The sequence below is a fragment of the Bombina bombina genome, chromosome 6 (genome assembly GCF_027579735.1).
Source record: "Bombina bombina isolate aBomBom1 chromosome 6, aBomBom1.pri, whole genome shotgun sequence".
In the NCBI taxonomy this organism is placed as follows: Eukaryota; Metazoa; Chordata; class Amphibia; order Anura; family Bombinatoridae; genus Bombina; species Bombina bombina.
Window position 1 is genome coordinate 571,649,307 of NC_069504.1, and position 22,314 is coordinate 571,671,620.

Genomic DNA, 22,314 nt, shown 5'->3' on the forward strand with positions numbered 1-22,314 from the left:
GAAGAAAAGAGAACTGGCTTACTAAAATCTGTTCATTGTCCCAAAGAAAGACAGAATATTCTTGATCCTATATGAAAAGGCTTCAAAGGAACATAAAACGCCAATTTTTATTTTAATGATTCTGAAAGAGCATACAATTTTATACAATTTTCCAATGTACTTTTTACTATTATCAAATTGGATTTATTCTCCTTTGCTGAAGTAGCAGCAATGCAATGAACACATCTAGGCCCCAGTATTCAAAACAATGACTGACCGACAAGAAACTGCCTGTTGGGTTCGCCAGGCTCGCAGTCTGTCGATATATTTGAATAAAAGACCCAATATGTTGTGACAAGTGGTGATGCGTTTCCCATAGGAAATTATAGGGATCAAGGCTTCAGCAAAACTTCACTGACATAGCCACTTGTTGGCACTTTCGGTGGGTGCGTGCACGGCGGGTATATTTGAAGTGTTCCTACACAGCACAGACATTGCGCTCACCGAAACCAAAAAAATGTTTCTGAGAAGGAACACTTCAAATATTGCCTGTGTAACCTAACTGTCACTGAGCCTCACACTGTAAAGTCTTACTACTAAAAAGGTGGTAAGATAAACACGGCTAAAACCCTACCTGTACTTCAGAGATTAGAATATATTGAACGACTAGCGAAATATCCCAATCAAAATGCAGTTTACTCTCTTGGAACGCGCAGTTAACTCCTACAGTATGCAAGCTTCAACATCATGTCTTCACTATACCTGACTAATAAAGACAAAAAAACAAACCTTGCTATTATAACTATAGAAGCTATGTCAATACATTTATATACAATGTTTACATTTTATGCATTTTTCTGTATAATGCATATCAATTTAAAGGGACAGTCAACATCTGAAAACCTAATTTGCAGGAAAAAAACTCTTCTTATCTGGTGTTTTTTTTTTAAGGGGACTTCAGATTTAGGATAGACATAACATTTTTTTTTTTCTTGGTAGTGCTATTTTTTTTTTTTTTGTTGGTAGTGTTTTTTTTATTTTGTGTAATTTTTATGTTTGTTATTTAATGTAACTTATGGGGTGTTAGATAAGGGGTCTGGGGGGTTAGCTATTAGGTAGTTAAGTAATGAAGGGCTAGTTTGCATTGGGGGGTTGTGGCAGTTTAGTGGTTAATAGGTTAGATGGTATTTGCGATGGGGGTTCTGGCAGTTTTGAGGTTAAAAGGTTAGGGGTTTCTTGTGGCGGGGGTTGTTGCAGTTCAGGGGTTAATAGGGTAGGTTGTTTTTTGTGGTGAGGGTTTGTGGTGGTTTAGGGGTTAATATGCTAGGGGTGTTTCCATTGGGAGGTTGTGGCAGTTAAGAGTTGAATAGGTTAGGGGTAGTTTGCAGTGGGGATGGTGGTATAGGGGTTAAAAGGTTAGAATATTTATTGCATGGTGCTTTTGGCAGTATAGGGATTAATAGATTAGGAAATGTATTGCAGGGTTTATTGAAGTGGGGGTTGTGGTGGTTTTAGGGGTGAAAATGTTTAGAGGTGTTTGCATTTGTGGTTGTGACAGTTAAGGGGTTAATGGGTTAGGGGTAGTTAGCAGTGGGGTGTTATGGCGGTGTAGGGGTTAATAGATTAGGATGTATTGCGGTGGGCTATTGGCGTTATAGGGGTTAAAATATTAAGAAAAATATTGTGGAGGGCTATTGGTGGTTTAGGGGTTAAGTAGTGTAGGGTTAGTTTTTGGTGGTGGGCTATGTCAGTTTAGGGGTACATAGGTGTATTTATTAGGCTTGGTGCTATGTATTTAAAAGGATCCTTTACTTTACATTGCCAATGTTAGTAGATAATTTACTGTAAAAACCCCTGGTTCATTAACTAAAGATTTGAGAGTAGATTAAAAGTGTAGTGCAATAATAACCACTCATGTTAAATCAATAGCTATCCTATTCATGAACTCATATTACAATTTGAAAATAAAATGTTTTTACTTAGTCAAAAGTCTCAGGCATACTGACATCTAGAGATCGGATAGCTCAGCTGTGTCAAGCCCCTATCCCCATAGACTTCTACAGGGCACCCTGTTCTTGCTTTTGCTTGTGCACTAACCCAAAGGTGCGCTTAGCCAAATGTGTCAAAGTTGAAGGTGCATTAAGAAATACTTGTAATAGAGTTTTTCTTAACTCTGATTAGGTTTTTCTTTTTTTATTAGTTACCAAATATCTTTCTTCTATTAAGATTTTTTTTTTTTGTAATCAAATTATTATACTGTCAGTCTTGAGAACGTTAACATTGAATCTTACTTCACTTTATAGTACAGTGATTACTTCACTGTAACTAAATGCATTTTGTCTCAGAGGCCTTGTATCGTTAAATGGCATGTATCTTTTTATAGGTTGATTTAAGAAACATTTTCATAGGAAAATACTGTAATCTGGATAAGAGTTTTAGAATTGCACTTTCGGCAATCAGCAATATACGAGATAAAAGTGTAGAAAATTAAACTAGTAATGCATTCATGCTCCCAAAATGGATTTTTATCCATAAGCTAATGTTCTTTTATTTAGAATTACAGTTGTTAGCACAATGAAGATTCAGAAAAATCCAAGACTTCTTTCCTTTAAAAGTCATATTGTATTTTAAAAGGTATTCATTGTGTCTTAAGACAGCACTAAAAGACTGCAGTGCAGCAGCATCAAATCTCTTGGGCAGCACCACCCTTGCATTTGTAGGGCCCCTCAGCCTACCCCCTTATTCTGCTCCCCTGTTTGGCAAACCCTCTGTATGGCTCACCCTGTCCCAATATTCAAGGTGTCCTACATAAAGATGAACACTATATATTAGACTTGTACAGCCTAGAAAAATTCAGTTTCGTCCGAATTTTTCAAAATAAATATTCAGGGAAATTTGTTTCCTCGAATTTTCGTTGGCTGCACTATTCTGTATTTAATTTCTTTTAATCTAAATGAATACTAAATATTTGTTGAACATTTACACTCATTATTGTTAAACAAATGTAAATCTTCCTAAGCTACAGGTGAAATAGTTCACCTGTAGCTCATACTTACCTTTAGCGTGCTGGAGAGCTGCGCTAACCTGATCCTCTTTTTCACAGAGCCCCGGACGCGGTAATAGGAGGCTTTTGTCAGTTTTTCCATTTTCTTTAAGTTTCGTTGTTCATTCCTTCAGATATTCGTTTTGATACAAAACAAATGCACATCATATACCATACAGGATGAACATTGTAACTTCTCATACCCTCACCCTTGATAAAATTGCAGGGGGGGCCCAAAGTGTGAAGCTTGGGGCTAGTTCTCCCTCATCCTGCACAATGGGTAGACCTGCTCTTAAGAGTAATGAAGGACTGAAAATCAGGGGAGGGGATCTTGAAAACAAACTGTCCATCTTAATAGGAGCAGAGTCCACTGCTTCATTCATTACTTGTGGAAATTAAGAACCTGGCCACCAGGAGGAGGCAAAGACACCCCAGTCAAAGGCTTAAATACCTCCCCCACTCCCCTAGTCATTCTTTGTCTTTCGTCACAGAAGGTTGGCAGAGAAGTGTCTGAAGATTTGGAGTAGTCTCTTATGGAGAGTAGTACTCTTCACAATGGACTGCAGTTTTAAGTAGTCCTGTCAGCCTCTTAGTGAGAGCATGGGTGAATGTTAGAGTCCGGAGATGCAGGGAGTGTTGTCTCTGCGAAACCATCCTGACTCAGATTAACAGCTCCAAAAACAATCAGCGTTGATGAGTTTCACTGACTTCTTTCTGCTCTCTAGTCCATGTCAGGAGCGATGCTACTAACCTGTCACACTTGAAAGGCCATGTTCTTGTTCCACAGCATAGATTCTGGTAAGATTGTTGAATTTTTTTATACATGTATGATAACGCTAGAAGACAGGTTCACAGTGTGACTCCTTTTATCTGTATAGATTCAAGGGTTAATATTTCTTGAGGGGGATTATTGAACAGGGGTGGGATAATCTTATATGTTTATTTGATTTTATGCTGCTTTATGTGTAAGATGTTATGGGCTCATAGGCTTTTATGGAATATACAGGTTTCACTTTCACTTTGAGAGCCATGCAGCTTACAAGCTTTGCACGCTTTTTCTCATAGCAGGGACGCTCCTGCATTGTGCACCATATGATTCTTTCCCTCTTTCCTGACCGGATGTCTTTCAGAGATGAGTTCTAACTCTCTGTACTGTCTGGGTCATGGGAGGTGGTGAGTGCCACAGCCATTGGGATATAAAGGTGCAGTTTTTTTTAAAGACAATAATGTTTTATTTCTATACTTCTCTGGTTATTGCACTAGCGATGGAGGATTCTGTTACTTAGAGGGCACACCCTCTATTCCTTAAAAGTAATTCCTGTTTATAATGTGATGAGGCCTTAGTACCGCCCCCTCAATTATGTTCCATATGCCTTGATAATGTGATAATATCAAACATGTTTGATACCACTGAGCCGTCCACCTCTGAGGAGTTGTCGTCCAGTGAGGTGCGCACCCTACATGCTTATCTCTCTACACATGCATTTTCCCGTAGCATTGCTGATCCTCCATCTGGAGGGGTGCGAAGCTCAGACGGCGGTGTCTGCAGCCTTTAATGCTTTACCTCGCCCTGCTAAGCGCAAGCGAAAGGTTACATATTGCACTCCTTCCCAGAGTACATCAGATAATTTATTGGATTTAACTGATAGGGTTATCAGAAGATGAATCTCTTTCTGAGATTTCAGAGTATGAACATTCTGGGTTGGAGTCTGCTGCCTCTAAACCTCCGGCTGGGGAGGAACTAGACTTTAGTTTTAGGAATTTGCGCTTTCTTCTAAAGGAAGTTTTTTGGCGAATTCAGTGGTTCCAGAGGCCAAATAGCCTGAGGAACCTTTAATTCCTAAATTGGATAGAGTTTGAGGACAGGGTGGTACCTTATCCTTCCCTACTCCTGTTAGAACATTATTAAGAATGAATGGGACTGGATTGTTCCTCTCTTCTCCCTTTAACAAATCGTTCCCGGTCCTAGACTCTCAATGGAGTGGTAAGGTTCCATCTCTAAAAGGGATGGCGCTATCTTCACCCTTGCTAAATGTATTACTATATAACTTTGAGGATAGCTCTTCGTTTTAAGAGCCTGAGGGTAAAGGATGGAAACTCTGTTAAGAAAGTTGTTTTCAACATACGGGATATTTGTTTCAACCGGAGGCAGCCATTGCTGCGGTTGCTGGAGAATTGCCTTCTGGTGTTACTCCTTATAGAATTGATCGGGGTGGAGAGGTCCCCTCTACGTTACTTAGAAAAATTTACTGCCTTGAGGGTTGCTAATTCTTTTATCTGTGATGCTATTAGGCAGATTATTCACCTAAATGCTAAGGCTTCAGACTTTTCTGTTCAGGCCCATCGGGCTCTGACTGAAGTCATGCTCTGCGGATATGACTTCTAAGTCTAGACTTATTTACCTCCCCTTTAAAGGAATGATTTTGTTTGGTCCAGACCTGGACTCAATTATCTCCACGGTCACAGGGGGCAAGGGTGCCCTTCTACCACGAGAGAATATGAACGATAAACAAACAATTTTTGTTCTTTTTGTTTTGATAAAGCCCATGTCAGCAGTCCTCCGCTAAGCCTAAGCAAACCAAGAGCTCTTGGAAGCCAGCTCAGTCCTGGAATAAATCCAAGCAGAGAAAGAAGCCCGCCGAGTCTAAGTCAGCATGAACTAGCGGTCCCTGGTCCTCTTCTGGATCATGTAGGGGACATGCAGGATCCATGGGTCCTAGGCGCAGGGTCACAAGATGGGATCTGTCCTCTGAGGAGTTATTGTCCCAGTGCCTATTGCAGTGAGAGGTTTGGAATACTATTCAAACCTTTTTGTGGTTCCAAAGAAGGAGGGAACTTTCCATCCGATTTGGACCTGAAGTGCTTAAACTAGTTTTTAAAGGGCCCCTCATTCAAGAGGGAGACAATAGGTCCATTCTTCCCCTTGCTCGAGAAGGGCAGTTCATGACCATGATAGATCTGAAGGATGCTCCCTTCACATACCAATCCTCAAGGACCACTTCCAGTTCCTAGGGTTTGCGTTCTTGGACCAGCACTTCCAGTTTATTTGTCTTCTGTTTGGTCTAGCTGGTGTAGTGGTGAGCATAACTGCCTTCCAAGTAGTTGACCCGGGTTTGATTCCCAGCCAACGCAGCATTCTCCAATAAGTTTTTTGGAGAGTGGCTCATTCAGAATCTCTCTTCTGTCTTCTTGATCCCATGGATGGAAGATAAATCTAGAGAGAGTTATCTTGTATCGAGTACCAGGGTGGAATTCCCGGGTACTATAATAGTCTCCATAGACATGAGAATTTTTCTAACAGACCAGAGACTTGCTGGCTAGCTTCAACATGTCTTGCCCTCCAGACTTCCTTAAGGCCATCTGTGGCTCGGTGTATGGAGGTGATTGGTCTCATGGTGTCCAGCATGAACATCATTTACTTTTCCAGAATCGCTCTCTGGTATTTTTGTCCAGATCACTTGTCCCAAGGGATGTCTGTCTCAAGACCATCCTGGGTGATTGTGACTAGGGTTGCGAGTCTGTCAGGATGGGGAGCTGTTTGGGGTGCCAGGAAGGCACAGGGCCTATGGACTCAGGATAAAAAGCTCCTTCCCAATCAGATTTTGGATCTTCAAGCAATATACAATGCTCTGAAGGCTTGGCCTCTGCTGGGTTTGTCACAGTTTATCAGATTTCAATCAGACAATATATCCTCCGTGGCTTACATCAACCATCAGGGGGGAACGAGAAGCTCCCTAGCTATGAGGGAAGTATCTCGGATCTGGAGTGAGTGGAGACCCACATTTGTTCGCTGTCAGCGATCCACATTCCAGGTGTGGACAACTGGGAAGCGGATTTCCTCAGCAGACAATACTTAAATCTGGGGGATTGATCTCACCATATCGAGTGTTTGCAGAAATTTACAAGAGGAAGTTCTTATGACGTCTCATTACCAAGTTACCCAGATATGGGTCGAGGTACAAGGATCCTCAGGCAGGGCCTCTGAGGTTTAATCTAATTTATCTTTTACGGCCGTTACCACTACTTCCTAGTGTAGTGTAGAGATTGAATGCTTAGTCCTAGCCAAGAGAGGGTTTCTGAGAGTGTTATTTTTACTCTCATTCAAGCTCGTAGCTAGTTGCTCGTTGCATCTATCATAAGGTATGGAAGATCTACTTATTCTGTTCTCCAGGATGAACTCAAGAAGGGCTTTCTGCAAGTCCCCTGAGGGGACAGATTTCGACCCTGTCTGTGTTACTGCACAAGAGGTTCACTTAGCTTCCTGATGTGCAGTCACTTGTTAAGGCTCTGCTAGGATCAGACCTGTGTTTAGATCTATTGCTCCTCCTTGGAGTTTAAATCTTTTTCTTCAGGTTTGCAGGGGATCCGTTGGAGCCTATGCATGAAGTAGACATTAAATTATTGTCTTGGAAGGTTCCTTTTCTACGGGCTATTGCTTCTGCGTGCAGAGTATCTGTGATTACTGCCTTGCAATGCATCCATCCTTATCTGGCTTCCATGCTGATAAGGCTGTTTTTACAAACCAAGTTAGGTTTTCTTCCTAAGGTTGTGTCAATTTGCATCATCAATCAAGAGATTGTGGTTCTTTCAACGTAATTCTTGATGTGGTTTGTGCCTTGAAGTCCTATCTTCAGACCACAAAGGAATTTAGACAAACTTCTTTCTCTGTTTATTCTCTTTCCGGAAAGTGTGGGGGTCAGAGGGCCTCTTCGACTTCCTTATCTTTTTGGCTGAGGAGTGTCCACCATTTCGCATTGAGACAGCAGGACATAAGCCTCCTCTGAGGAATACAGCTCATTCAACTAGAGTTGTGGCCTCTTCTTGGGCCTTTAAGAATGAGGCTTCTATGGAGCAGATTTGTAAGGCAATTACTTGGTTCTCTTTACATACTTTTGCAACATTTTACAAATTTGATGTTTTTGCTTCGGTGGAAGCAGCTTTTGGGAGAAAGGTTCTGCAGGCTGTGGTGCCCTCAGTAAAGATTGTGTCTTCTTTTACCCTCCTGTTTTTTTTCATTTAGTGTCCTCTAGAGCTTGGGTATTTGTTCCCACAAGTAATGAATGAAGCAGTGGACTCTCCTCCCATTAAGATGGAAAACATAAATTATGCTTAGAATGGGCATAAAAAGACAGCGTTTCATAGTGCAGGGAAACTTCAAAATGTGAGATCACAAAAAAAAAACAACAAATGAAAATGTACTCACAACAGTACTGGCACTCTTATATAAAGAAGTGCGAATATGCAGGCTGACATTCAGCAGCAGTCAGTACGCTGAAATATGGATCCTTCAATGTGTCAAAAGCACAGCCGTGGATTCTCCTCCGTAACAACCAGTGGATCTTCTGTATCGGCACTGTTTGTAATGTGCAACTACCACTGTGTATTGTTAGACGGCAGCAATGTCCGTAAAAACAAGCCTGTATATAAGTTTAAGAATCCCCCAAACAACAATAGGGTATAATGAGATGGAAGACTGTAGCAAGGCTTGGAATAAAAACAGTTGATAATTTATTGGGTGAGCTTAAAACGCGTTTCTCGGCCGCAAGCTCCTGGCCGTTTCCTCAGGTTAATTTAGTCAATTATTTGCCTTCTAATCACATTTTCTTTTTCGTCTTTTTATCTTGCTTCTTTTATTTTTATATTTATTTTTATTTTTCACAATAGTGTTTTTATTGACTATTTATATTTGTTTTATGACTACGATATCTATTGGTATAGAGACCAAATAGTTTTACTTTGTGACTATATTTAAAGGAGATTGTATTTATAGTGGCGCACTCTATTACTATACACCTGGTATAGTTTTACACATAAATTATGCTTACCTGATAATTTCTTTTCCATCTGTGGGAGGAGAGTCCACTGCTCCTGCCGTTTCTCCAGGGGCGGACCTAAATTTAATATTATCTTCTGGCACCATTTATACCCTGATATTCTCCTACTGTTCCTTGTTCCCTTGGCAGAATGACTGGGAGATGACTGGGAGATGAGGGTAGAGGGGGAGGTATTTAAGCTGGGGTGTCTTTGCCTCCTTCTGGTGGGCAGGTTCTTAATTCTCACAAGTAATGAATGAAGCAGTGGACTCTCCTCCCACAGATGGAAATGAAATTATCAGGTAAGCATAATTTATGTTTTTATTACACCTAAACCCTTTTTTATATAATTTTAAGTAAAATAATGTTATGTTTGTATATATATAGCTGTAATGCCACCTTTTGTTTGATTATAAATCAAAATTTAAAATTTATACTTTTAATATGATCTTAAAGGGACACTGAACCCAAATTTTTTTCTTCCGTGATTCAGATAGAGCATGCAATTTAAGCAACGTTCTAATTTACTCCTATTAGCATTTTTTCTTTGCTCTATTTCTATCTTTATTTGAAAAAGAAGGCATCTAAGCTAAGGAGCCAGCCAATTTTTGGTTTATCTAAACTTACATTCTTGCTTTTCAAATAAAGATACCAAGAGAATGAAGAAAATGTGATAATAGGAGTAAATTAGAAAGTTGCTTAAAATTGCATGCTCTATTTGAATCACGAAAGAAAAGAAAAAGGATCTAAAAAAAGGAATTGGCTGAAACGCAATAATGTATGATACTACTCTGCATCTGGAGTCCTGGAAAGGAAATTAACACAGAACACTCTGTCTACACTGACTATCCACTACCTGACGCTAAAGAGGCTGGTGAAAATCATGTGATTTGTGACGTTTACCATCTAGGAGGCTGGAAGTGGAGACACCAAAGCAGGGAGGTGTTTGACCGAGAAGCCGGAGCTGCATTGCTACCGGCGGCTGTGAAGACTGGGTGGTCGTCTGTGAACTTCCCATAATAGGCAGAAAAAATCTAGGCATTCTAAAACTGCATAATTAACAAGTCTAGACCTGTATAGATAAGTGGTTCTCTAACTATTATACTTACGGTGACCCAGATTGACTTTGGAACATACTGGATTGATTGCAATAAATATTCCTCTTTTGTGCAATCAAGGGATTTTTTTTTTTGGACAGACTTTAAAAGTTGGATTATTTATATATGAACATTTTACTAGCATTATATTTTTAATATCTTGGACTCTTTTTATAAATGTTTGGAACTTTTATATACGTACTTTAACATTAAGGGCTAGATTACAAGTGGGGCGCTAACTGTAACGTTCAAGTGATACAGGGTATTTCTCTGGTTTTTGGGCACAACGGAAATAGCACATGTATTATGAGTTAGAAGTAAATGTGTTCATTTGAGATTTACTGTTATATGAGACAAACAAGTTGCACAAAACACATCAAAAATACATTTAACAATACAGTTACACTAATATTAACACTGAAAAAAACAAAGACAGCGCATCCCATCTAAGAGTAACAGTTTTATTTAAACAGTGATAGCGCTTGCTAAAATCGCACTTACAAGATAATGATGATAATCAGGCATTCAAAAAAGAACATATGAAACTGCTCTGAGCCGTGCCGTGAGCATATTACCAAGCCGGACTGGGAGATAGATGGTAGCAGCCCCAAACGAGGTAGGCGCCGAAGTCTCTCGTGGGCTCTCCTGTCAGGACGGAATAGTTTGCGTGTGTGACGTCAGAGCGTTGATTACCTCAACACGTTTCGTCCTATAACGTTAGGACTTTCTCAAGAGGGTGGATGATGGGAGTTGCCGGGTACACGCGCATATAGCTGGAGATTACACCTGATTGGCTGGTGCTACAATTTGACCTTTAACCTGAAATACAATATTCTCCGCTATGTGAAAATGCACCTGGACAAGTAAAATTCATATTAATGTTAAACAATTAGAAAAAATGGAAATGATATATATGCACATATTGTCTAAAAAGCCATACTTAAAATTCATAGTATTAATCTAAAAGATACAATATGTTAATAAATAACACATCATGTTAATAAATAGCACAAAACATAAAATACAACTATCATTCATCATTTGCAAATATATGAGTAAAAATAAAAATAAATATATATACACATGTAATAGATACTGGGGAAATAAAATCAAGAATGCCTTAGAACAATTTGCGAATATAAAATCTGATGTATATGGAACCCAAAAAAAAGAAATTGATGTTTTTAACAGAAAGTGTTTTTTCATAGAAGCATTCAAATCTAAATCGATGTTTAACCCATTAGGTGTAAGTGTATTTAATTCGTGAATCCAGAAGGTCTCTCTTTGACGGAGAGTTCTGAGTCTGTTCACATGTTTGCTTGGTGAGGGGATACCACCATATATTTGCAAATGATGAATGATAGTTGTATTTTATGCTTTGTGCTATTTATTAACATGATGTGTTATTTATTAACATATTGTATCTTTTAGATTAATACTATGAATTTTAAGTATGGCTTTTTAGACAATATGTGCATATATATCATTTCTATTTTTTCTAATTGTTTAACATTAATATGAATTTGAATTGTCCAGGTGCATTTTCACATAGCGGAGAATATTGTATTTCAGGTTAAAGGTCAAATTGTAGCACCAGCCAATCAGGTGTAATCTCCAGCTATATGCGTGTGTACCCGGCAAATCCCATCATCCACCCTCTTGAGAAAGTCCTAACATTATAGGACGAAACGCGTTGAGGTCATCAACGCTCTGACATCACACATGCACTCGAACTATTCCATCCTGACAGGAGAGCCCACGAGAGACTTCGGCGCCTACCTCGTTTGGGGCTGCTACCATCTATCTCCCAGTCCGGCTTGGTAATATGCTCACGGCACGGCTCAGAGCAGTTGCATATGTTCTTTTTTGAATGCCTGATTATCATCATTATCTTGTAAGTGCGATTTTAGCAAGCGCTATCACTGTTTAAATAAAACTGTTACTCTTAGATGGGATGTGCTGTCTTTGTTTTTTTCAGCTCTATCCACTTGGGTCACTTTGACACGGAAGTTTCCTAGAAATAACAGCTGCTCTTGCTTTCCATACTCCAGGCAAGATACGATACGAAAGAAAGTTGCATAAGATTCTGAGGTCATATGGCTAGAATCTACTGACTTTTTCACTACCTATGGACAAAAACGAAAATCTGGAGACAATCTACTGACACGGTACTGTGCCATTTTCACTGTGCACATTTTATATCATATCATCTCATGGCTTATTTCATTATTTCCTGAATCACCAGCTACATCTGCATATCATTTGACCAAGACTGTCATTTTATGCTCTGACTTGGGAAGTGCTGAATACCTTTTGTTTGTTTACTAATATTAACACTGTCTGATAACAATTACTTAAAAAAACATAAAACATGAAAAATCATATTGATGCAATATTCATATTTAATAAAGTATTTAACTATGTATGTACTCTAAATATTTAGAGAAGATATATAAACACTCAGCACTAAATGAAGGTACCACTCGGCTCCTATTAGTGAGGTACCCTAGTATACCCCAAATTAAAGTCAAAGAGAAGTGATGTAAATGGAGTGCCAAAAAGGCTGCAGTATCCAAACTTGTACTTAATGCAATAGATATGTGAGATGGGTCTAATGGATGCCAGTTTCAGGTCACGTACCATAAAAAAATATATTCAATTTATTTAAACAGTTAAAAAATTAAATATGGATCTATGCAATAAACAGACAAATTATACATAATAAAAAGTTAATATAGTGTTGAAAAAGAGTCTATAGCATATCTATGTTTTGAAAAAGTGGGAAAATACCCGAATATAGCAGAACCTCCAAACTTGGAGATAATGGGAAAAGTGTTCATCCAGTGAGAATGCAGTTGAAATGTCAGATGGTGTCTATGGGGTATATTTATTATAGTGTGAGTGGACATTCTATTGTTCTATTCTATTGGGTACTTGTAAAGCACAAACTAATCACCCTCAAGGCGCTATGGGAGGGGGGCTAAGGGAAGACGATTCAGTTGAAGAGCCAGGTCTTGAAGTCCTTCCTGAAGTTTGTAAGGGAGGTGGATTGTCTGAGGTGCAGTGGGAGGGAGTTCCATGACCTTGCTGCCATATAGGAGAAGGATTTTCCTCCAGCTGTTTTTTTCTTGATGCGGGGGATGACTGCGAGTACTTGGTCGGCAGAGCGGAGTTGTCTGAAGGGGGTGTAGAAATTGACACAGTGGTTGATGTATTCAGGACCGATGTTGTGGAGGGCCTTGAATGCATTGGTTAGGAGCTTGAAGGTGATTCTCTTGTTGACGGGGAGCCAGTGTAGGTTCCTTAGGTGTTCGGTGATGTGGTTTTGGCGAGGGATGTCGAGGATGAGTCTGGCCGAGGTGTTCTGGATGCGTTGGAGTCGTTTCTGGAGCTTGATGGTGGACCCGGCGTAGAGTGCATTGCCGTAGTCCAGTCGACTACTGACGAGGGCGTGGGTGACAGATTTTCTAGTTTCGGTGGGGAGCCACTTAAAGATTTTTCGCAGTAGGTGGAGTATGTGAAAACAAGTCGAAGAGACGGCGTTGACTTGGCGGTCCATGGAAAGTGATGAGTCGAGGATGACGCCTAGATTTCGTGCATGGTGTGTTGGAGTTGGAGGGTGTCCGAGGGCTGTGGGCCACCAGGAGTCATCCCATGCAGATTTGGTGGGTCCAATGAGGAGGATTTCGGTCTTGTCAGTGTTGAGTTTGAGACGGTTGTTGTTCATCCAGGTGGCGATTGCTGTAAGTCCTTCGTGGACTTTTTTTTGGTGGTGGCGGGGTCTCGGGGGAGTGAGATGATTAACTGGGTGTTGTCAGCATAGGAGACGATGTTGAGGTTGTGTTGTCGGACGATGGCGGCAAGGGGTGCCATGTAGATGTTAAAGAGGGTGGGGTTAAGAGAAGAGCCATGTGGTATGCTGCAGCTGATTGCTGTGGGATTGGAGGAGAAGGGTGGGAGTCTGACTTTCTGGGTTCTGCCGCTGAGGAAGGAGGTGATCCATTCCAGGGCCTTATTGCAGATGCCAGCATCATGCTGGCGCGTGAGGAGGGTGCTGTGGGCTACAGTGTCAAATGTGGCTGAGAAGTCTAGAAGGATGAGGACGGCAGTCTCTCCTTGGTCGAGCAGGGCATGGATGTCATCTGTGGCGGCGAGGAGGGCGGTCTCGGTGCTGTGATTGCTCCTGAAACCAGATTGGGAGGGTCCAAGATGTGGTTGGTCTCCATGTGGTTAACAAGTTGTGCGTTGATGGCCTTCTCTATTACTTTGGCTGGTAAGGGGAGTAGAGAGATGGGGCGGTAGTTTTTAGGATCTATGGGGTCAGCTGTGGGTTTCTTTAGCAGGGGTTTCAGCTCTGCATGCTTCCAGTCTTCTGGGAAGGTGCCAGTTTTGATGAAGCAGTTTATGGTGAAGCAGAGTTTGTGGGCGAGGATAAAACCCACTTCGTTGAATATGTGGTGCAGGCATGGGTCTGAGGGTGATCCGGAGTGGATAGATTTCATGATTCTGAGTGTGTCCTCCGTGGTGAGGGGGATCCAGGTAGTCAATAGACGGTGGTGGGTGGTGGGTTTGGGTGAGGTGGGGGTGGGTGGGTCGGCGGTGAGTGGGGAGTTCTGGAGCTCAAGTCTGTCATAGATGTTGATGATCTTGTGGTGGAAGTAAGTAGCGATGTTGTTGCAGAGGTCCTGGGAGGGTGGGATGTTGTTAGTATCAATGTTGGGTTTGGAGCATTCCTTGATGACTGTGAACAGCTCCTTGCTGTTGTGGGTTTTGGCGTGGATTCTGTCTAGGATAGCGGTTTTCTTAGTGGTTTTGATGAGGTGGTGGTGGGTGGTGACGGCTTCTTTGAAGACGGCTTTGTCCGAGGGGCACTTGCTGTATCTCCATGTTCTCTCTAATTGTCTGCAGTGGCGTTTGGAGTCCTGGAGGGTGGGGGTGAACCAGCTGGCCTTGTTGTAGCAGAGAATGCAAGTATATAGAGCTGGGAGGGGGAAGGTTTGGAGCAGGAAGTCAGAACAATACAGCAAGGCAGGGAGTCCCAGAAGGGACTGAGCAGAATAGCAGAGAATGCAAGTATATAGAGCTGGGAGAGAGGAAGGGTTGGAGCAGGAAGTCAGAACAATACAGCAGGGCAGGGAGTCCCAGAAGGTACTGAGCAGAATAGCAGATAATGCAAGTATATAGAGCTGGGAAGGGGGAAGGGTTGGAGCAGGAAGTCAGAACAGTACAGCAGGGCCAGGAGTCCCAGAAGGGACTGAGTAGAATAGCAGAGAATGCAAGTATATAGAGCTGGGAGAGGGAAGGTTTGGAGCAGGAAGTCAGAACAATACAACAAGGCAGGAAGTCCCAGAAGGGACTGAGCAGAATAGCAGAGAATGCAAGTATATAGAGCTGGGAGGGGGGAAGGGTTGGAGCAGGAAGTCAGAATAATACAGCAGGGCAGGGAGTCCCAGAAGGGACTGAGCAGAATAGCAGAGAATGCAAGTATATAGAGCTGGGAGGGGGGAAGGTTTGGAGCAGGAAGTCAGAACAATACAGCAGGGCAGGGAGTCCCATAAGGGACTGAGCAGAATAGCAGAGAATGCAAGTATATAGAGCTGGGAGGGTGGAAGGGTTGGGGCAGGAAGTCAGAACAATACAGCAGGGCAGGGAGTCCTAGAAGGGACTGAGCAGAATAGCAGAGAATGCAAGTATATAGAGCTGGGAGGGGAGAAGGTTTGGAGCAGGAAGTCAGAACAATACAGCAGGGCCAGGAGTCCCAGAAGGGACTGAGCAGAATAGCAGAGAATGCAAGTATATAGAGCTGGGAGGGGAGAAGGTTTGGAGTAGGAAGTCAGAACAATACAGCAGGGCAGGGAGTCCTAGAAGGGACTGAGCAGAATAGCAGAGAATGCAAGTATATAGAGCTGGGAGGGGGGAAGGGTTGGAGTAGGAAGTCAGTCAGAACAATACAGCAGGGCAGGGAGTAGCGTATCATGTCCGCTGCACATCGATAAATGCCAACAGCATACGCTGTCGGCATTTATCATTGCACCAGCAGTTCTTGTGAACTGCTGGTGCATTGCCGCCCTCTGCAGATTCACGGACAATCGGCCGCTAGCAGGGGGTGTCAATCATCCCGATTGTATTCAATCAGGTTTATTTCTGTCCTCTGACTGAGAGCAGGCGGACAAGTTATGGAGCAGCAGTCTTTAGATGGAGCTTGACAAATCGGCCCCTATGTGTCAATCCAACTGAGGTATGTTAAGTGCTTCCAAATAGAAAAAAGCCAGAGAAAAGTAAAAAGAAATAGATAAAAAAAATAAAAATGAAAAAAATAAATCCAAAAATAAAAATATGTAACCTTAAAAAATATGATGCAAATACAAATGTGATAGTCACCAAGATAATCCTGGGTTAGGTGGTGTGGTCCACTTGTACCTGTGGGGGGAAATATATACAAATGGCGCACTAGAGTAGCACAAAGAGTGTTAAAAGTGAATCCTTAAAGGAGGCTTACCATAACAAGCCGTTTGATGAAGAGAAAAAAAATATATATATATATTTTAGCCTTAATATCCAAAAAAGTATTCCATTGTAGAAGACATAAAAGTAAATAGATAACTAGTCAATTCTGATTAAAAAAATGCAAATGTGACTGCTATTATCAAGACTTAAAGGGACACTCAAGTCAAAATTAAACTTCAATATTCAGATAGAGCATGCGATTTTAAACAACTTTCCTATTTACTTCCATTAACAAAATGTGCACAGTCTTTTTATAGTTGCACTTTTTGAGTCACCAACTCCTACTGAGCATGTGCAAAAATTCACAGCATATACGTATATGCATTTGTGATTGACTGATGGCTGTCACATGGTACAGGGGGAGTGGAAATAGACATAACTTTGCAATTTATTTAACAAAAATCTACTACTCATTTGAAGTTCAGACTAAGTGCTATTGCATTGTCTTCTTATCATGCATTTGTTAATTATGCAAATCTACAATGTTGACTGGTCCTTTAAGATGTTAAAACCAATAAAAAAATGTTTAAAAAATAGTCATGTGTGTATAATGCAGTGTAAAACCACTAAAAAACTCCACAATAAAAGTTGAAGTGGATTGGAATGACTTTGAAAAGGAAACACAATAAATATGAATGTGACTTTTCTAATTAATGGTGATCGTTCCCATGTATGTATAGTAATTATGCTATGAATATTTCCTGCAAGAACACACCTGTTCTTATTAATACAATGGGTATCACATAAACACATATAGATTGTTACACTTTTTTGTTAATACAATATGTTGCAGTTCAGTGATACATCCGTTGAAAAGCCTGTTGGAAGTTGTGTTCCTGGGGCCCGATCCGATATGCAACGTCGCCCGCAAAAGCCAGCGACACAGTTTTTTGCGTGTTTTTGGTATCCTATATACAGCCCCGCATCTAAATGCGGCACGTATATTTCACACGTCGCTCGCAATTTTTACTCCCATAAGCTAACATGGGACCGCGTTTAAAGTCGGTATTACATATCCAGCGCAAGGACTGACGTGGCGAAAATGGAGAAATCTTACTCCTTTTTCACCTTGCCATAAAATGCAGCCGTAGCAGGCCTTGCGCTGAGTATGGGAGCACCGTAACTCCCTAAAATGCCTTTAAAAAAAACCTAAACCTAACGCATGCGCAATGTCTATCTACCTGTCAATCGCAATCCCCCACCGCAATAACTAATAAAGTGTATTTACCCCTAAACCGCCATAGCCCATACTGCAATAAACCTATTCTATTATTAACCCCTAAACCGCCATAGCCCACACCGCAATAAACTTATTCTATTATTAACCCCTAAACCACCATAGCTCACACCACAATAAACCTATTCTATTATTAACCCCTAAACCGCCATAGCCCACATAGCCTATTATATCTATTAACCAATAATCTGCCGCCGCCAACATCACCGCCACTATAATAAAGGTATTACCCCCTAAACCTAAGTCTAACCCTAACACCCCCCTAACTTAATAATTATTTAAATAAATCTAAATAATATTACTATTATTAACTAAAGTATTCCTATTTAAAACTAAATACTTACCTATACAATAAACCCTAAGATAGCTACAATATAATTAATAATTACATTGTAGCTATTTTAGGATTTATTTTTATTTTACAGGTAACTTTGTATTTATTCTAACTAGGTACAATAGCTATTAAATAATTAATAACTATTTAATAGCTACCTAGTTAAAATAATTACAAAATTACCTGTAAAATAAATCCTAACCTAAGTTACAAATACCCCTAACACTACACTATCAATAAATAAATTAAATTAATTAACTACAATTAGCTAAAATTAAATACAATTAAATTAAATAAACTATAGTACAAAAAACAAACAAACACTAAATTACAGAAAATAAAAAAATGACAAGAAGTTTAAACTAATTACACCTAATCTAAGCCCCCTAATAAAATAAAAAAGCCCCCCAAAATAATAAAATGCCCTACCCTATACTAAATTACAAATAACCCTTAAAAGGGCCTTTTGCGGGGCATTGCCCCAAAGTAATCAGTTCTTTTACCTGTAAAAAAAATTACAATATCCCCCGCCAACATTACAACCCACCACCCACACACCCCTACTCTAAAACCCACCCAATCCCCCCTTAAAAAACCTAACACTACCCTATTGAAGATCACCCTACCTTGAGCCGTCTTCACCCAGACGGGCACCAGTGGTCATCCGATCCGGGCAGAAGTCTTCATCCGATGGGGCAAAAGAGGACGTCCAGACCGGCAGAAGTCTTCATCCTATCCGGGCAGAAGTGGACATCCGGACCGGCAGAAGGCTTCATCCAAGAGGAATCTTCTAGCTTCTTCCATCCGACGAGGAGCGGCTCCATCTTGAAGACATCCGGCGAGGAGCATCCTTCCAGCATGACGGACTAACGACGAATGACGGTTCCTTTAAAAGCTTTGTGCTCATGAGAATGCACTTCCATAGGCTCCAACGGGAGCCTAGTTCTGATGCCAATAGACACGGCACAGAACATAGCGCAGTGAAGGGGGTAGGTTGTGCAGCATTGGGCAGTATATTTAAAATATATATGTTTATAAATAAATACATATATATTTATGTGTTTATATGTGTAAAAAATTAACATTACACTTTTATTTTGGGGGCAATTGGGTGAAATGTATTTCATTAACCAGAGGTCTAACCTCTGTTAATGAAGTCTAGTGCAAAGTGGTTGCTTTAACCAGCCACTCGTAATGGTTCGTTATTTAATGTGCGCCAGTAAGCGGGCACATTTTTCTGTTAAATTAGCGCTCCACTTGTATTCTGGCCATTTATGAATTATATTTTAAATATATTTTCATTTTAATAATTTTCTTAAATTTAAAAGTTGCTGACATGTATTGCACTATTTATTTAATACTTTAAAAATTCTATAAGAAAAAAAATGTTTCATAGCCACTTATTTCACATCTTAAAAAAAGCTCTGACAATTTCAGTATAATAGACACTTAATAAAAATTAGCAGCAAACTGCTAAAAATGCTGACATTTACATTTCTAATAACAAACTCAAGAAAATGAAATATTGAGAAAAACTTCTGGCACAGGAATAACAGCTAGATTATTCCCCATAATTAATCAGTAGTATTGTAGATATTTCTAGTTAAGGAAAATGTTAAAAAATTTTTACCGTCTCTTCTATTTTATTATTTTCTTCCCACACGCAATAAACTAATTTTGAGTCAGTGTAATTATTGTATTCAGTAGGCTGTCCAGGATTTGGGTTATGTAGCATTAGGAGCAGTCAAACGATGCCCTTCAAAGTGGCATACTGCTGACCTTTTCATTTGAAATTTTCCAGATAATGTTTAACTAGTACGTCATATTCCTTTGATAACATCAGTCAGTTTCTCTCTGGCCTGACTGCTATGTTAGATTCATATTTAATTGCTTCATTAACTCTTACATTCTAGAAAAATTGCTTTATTAAATAAAACAAATCCAGTATTATATATAGATATTTTGATTATTGTAAGTTATCATTTCTGTACATATGCCATATATATGTACATTTTTGCATATGTTTTACAATCTACACTGGTACATTAACAGCAACGTTTCATTTTTGTGCAGATTAAATGTCACATAAAGCTGGGTGAAACCATGTATAAGCATTTTCACAGCACTTATGCACTTACCAGCCAGAAATGCTTTATTAGGGAATTAGCTTTGGCAATTGATTTATGTGTGTAGGAGGGGTTGAGACCATGGCAGCAAAAATACACTAAAGAAATAGTCACAACTGTAATTCTACCAATGGCACTTTATTTTATTTTAAGTAAAATGTGCCAATACAATTTAATTATGCTAGAAAGGTGGTGCTTTACTTTGTACAAATCTATCACCTCAATATGAAATTTGTATTTCTATTATATAACCACTTATGTTAAACCATAAGCTGTCTTTTAAATATGCATATAAAGAGAGAAGCGCTCTACCAACAACAACTCAGTAGATTGTTCTATGGCGAGTTACCACCTAGGAGCAGCCAGTTGTGCTTTTCACAGAGGAAACATTTCATGAAGTATATCAGTCTGATCTTGCAGAGTAATGTCAGCCCAACCCCCGAAATACCAGGCAATTCCCCTCTAAACAAGGAACATGACAATGCCATGCTGAAATGATCGTCTGGGTTGTCATGTTCCTTGTTCAAAGGAGAATAGCCTGGTATTGGGGATCAAACTGATATACTTCAGGAAAGTTCTCTCTGTAAAAAGTGCAATTGAGCTAGAAGAGGATGATCCTGGGTGGTAATTTACCATAGAACAAGCTACTAAGCTGTTGTTTGTTCCTGGTAGAGTGCTTCTCTTTCTGTATGCATTTGTATTATGACCCTGGGGAAGTCTTCCTAAGGGTGATGGGGGGCCCAACGATCATCTGGGGTTGTTGTGTTCCTTGTTCAAATGAGAATTGTCTGGTATTTAGGCGCTATAATTACCTTACTAGGTGAATCAGACTGATATACTTCAGGAAAGTTCTTCTCTGTGAAAAGCACAATTGGGCTAAAAGAGGCTGCTCCTGGGTGGTAGCTCACCATAGAACAATCTACTGAGCTGTTGTTAAACCCTGGTAGAGCACCTCTCTGTCTGTATGCATTTTGTTAAATATACAGTACTGAAATAAATGTCTATTTTAAAATTATCTTATGGCTTAAGTCTTGCCATCACCTTTCTTTCATTATCTTTAAATTCATTTTCTTATTTCATGCAGTTTTTATACAATCCTAATAGCACTGATGTTTTAAGCCAATAAAAATTTAAAAAATCAATCAATCAATCAATTAATCTGCCTGTCTGTTTGTCCTTTTATCTATCTATCTATCTATCTATCTATCTATCTATCTATCTGTCTGTCTTTGTGTCTATATATCTATGTCTGTTCATCTATCTACATATATATTTTATATGTTTTGTAGTGCAGATGAAAGATTTGATGCTTCATTTCACACCAATGTGTTGGTGAACTCATCTGGATACTGTCAGTATTTACCACCAGGTAAGATGTTAGTTATATTTTGCTTCATTAAAAATATCTTACATTGATGTTGCCAATTGAGAAGAATCACATGTGTTGTTTAATTGACTTTATATTTTCTTTTACTGAAATATAGTCAAAGTATCAAAATCTTTGGGTAATAAGCATCAAGAATATGTACAGTTGCTTCATAGAAAATAATGTGTGTGTGCATGAATGGGCTGCATTGCAACTGGTAGCAACAACTAATAATCTGTCATAAAAAAATCTATTACTATTTTTAAATTAAAACCAGCAATGTGAAAACAGTGACATTGGCCTTTAAAAGCTGTTTAATATAAAATAAGTTAACTTGCTATCAGAGTAATGGTATCTTTATTAGTAAATACACAGAGTTTACATGTGGTTTAATTATTTCTTTACTATGTAATGCAGACCAGATAATAGCTACTTAAACTATGAAAGCTATACTTGATAAAATTAAAAGAAATCTGTAAATATTCTTCTCGTTTATATTTTGCTTATAATTTTATTCTCCCACCAATTAGTGTTTTGTTAATACTCCGCTTTAAACCAAACTATCTTTTGACAGTTTAATTGTATGTGTCCACTGTAGCCTAGATTACAAGTTGAGTACAAAAATACAAGTAGTATGGAGCGCTAATACCGCTCAGAATATACCAATACTATTAAGTTCTTGGCTATATTTATTTATTTTTTAATGCACAATAGCCTTTTTTATTTTTTTAAAGCACTGAACAAGAAATTGATCACAACAGTGAGTTTCAAAGAGCTTACACCTACATTATTTAACTTACTGTCATAAAGGT

The 22,314-nt window shown here is 39.6% G+C and overlaps 1 protein-coding gene across 1 annotated transcript in view; it reads left to right on the plus strand.

The window, feature by feature from the left end:
- The window catches only part of CHRNA7 (cholinergic receptor nicotinic alpha 7 subunit), a 509,577-nt gene that overhangs the window by 417,517 nt on the left and 69,746 nt on the right, over positions 1 to 22,314 (plus strand). Inside the window, exon 5 of the mRNA XM_053717538.1 lies at positions 21,426 to 21,505. Coding sequence (XP_053573513.1) covers positions 21,426 to 21,505 — 80 coding nt within the window. The remainder of the gene's footprint in view (positions 1 to 21,425; positions 21,506 to 22,314) is intronic.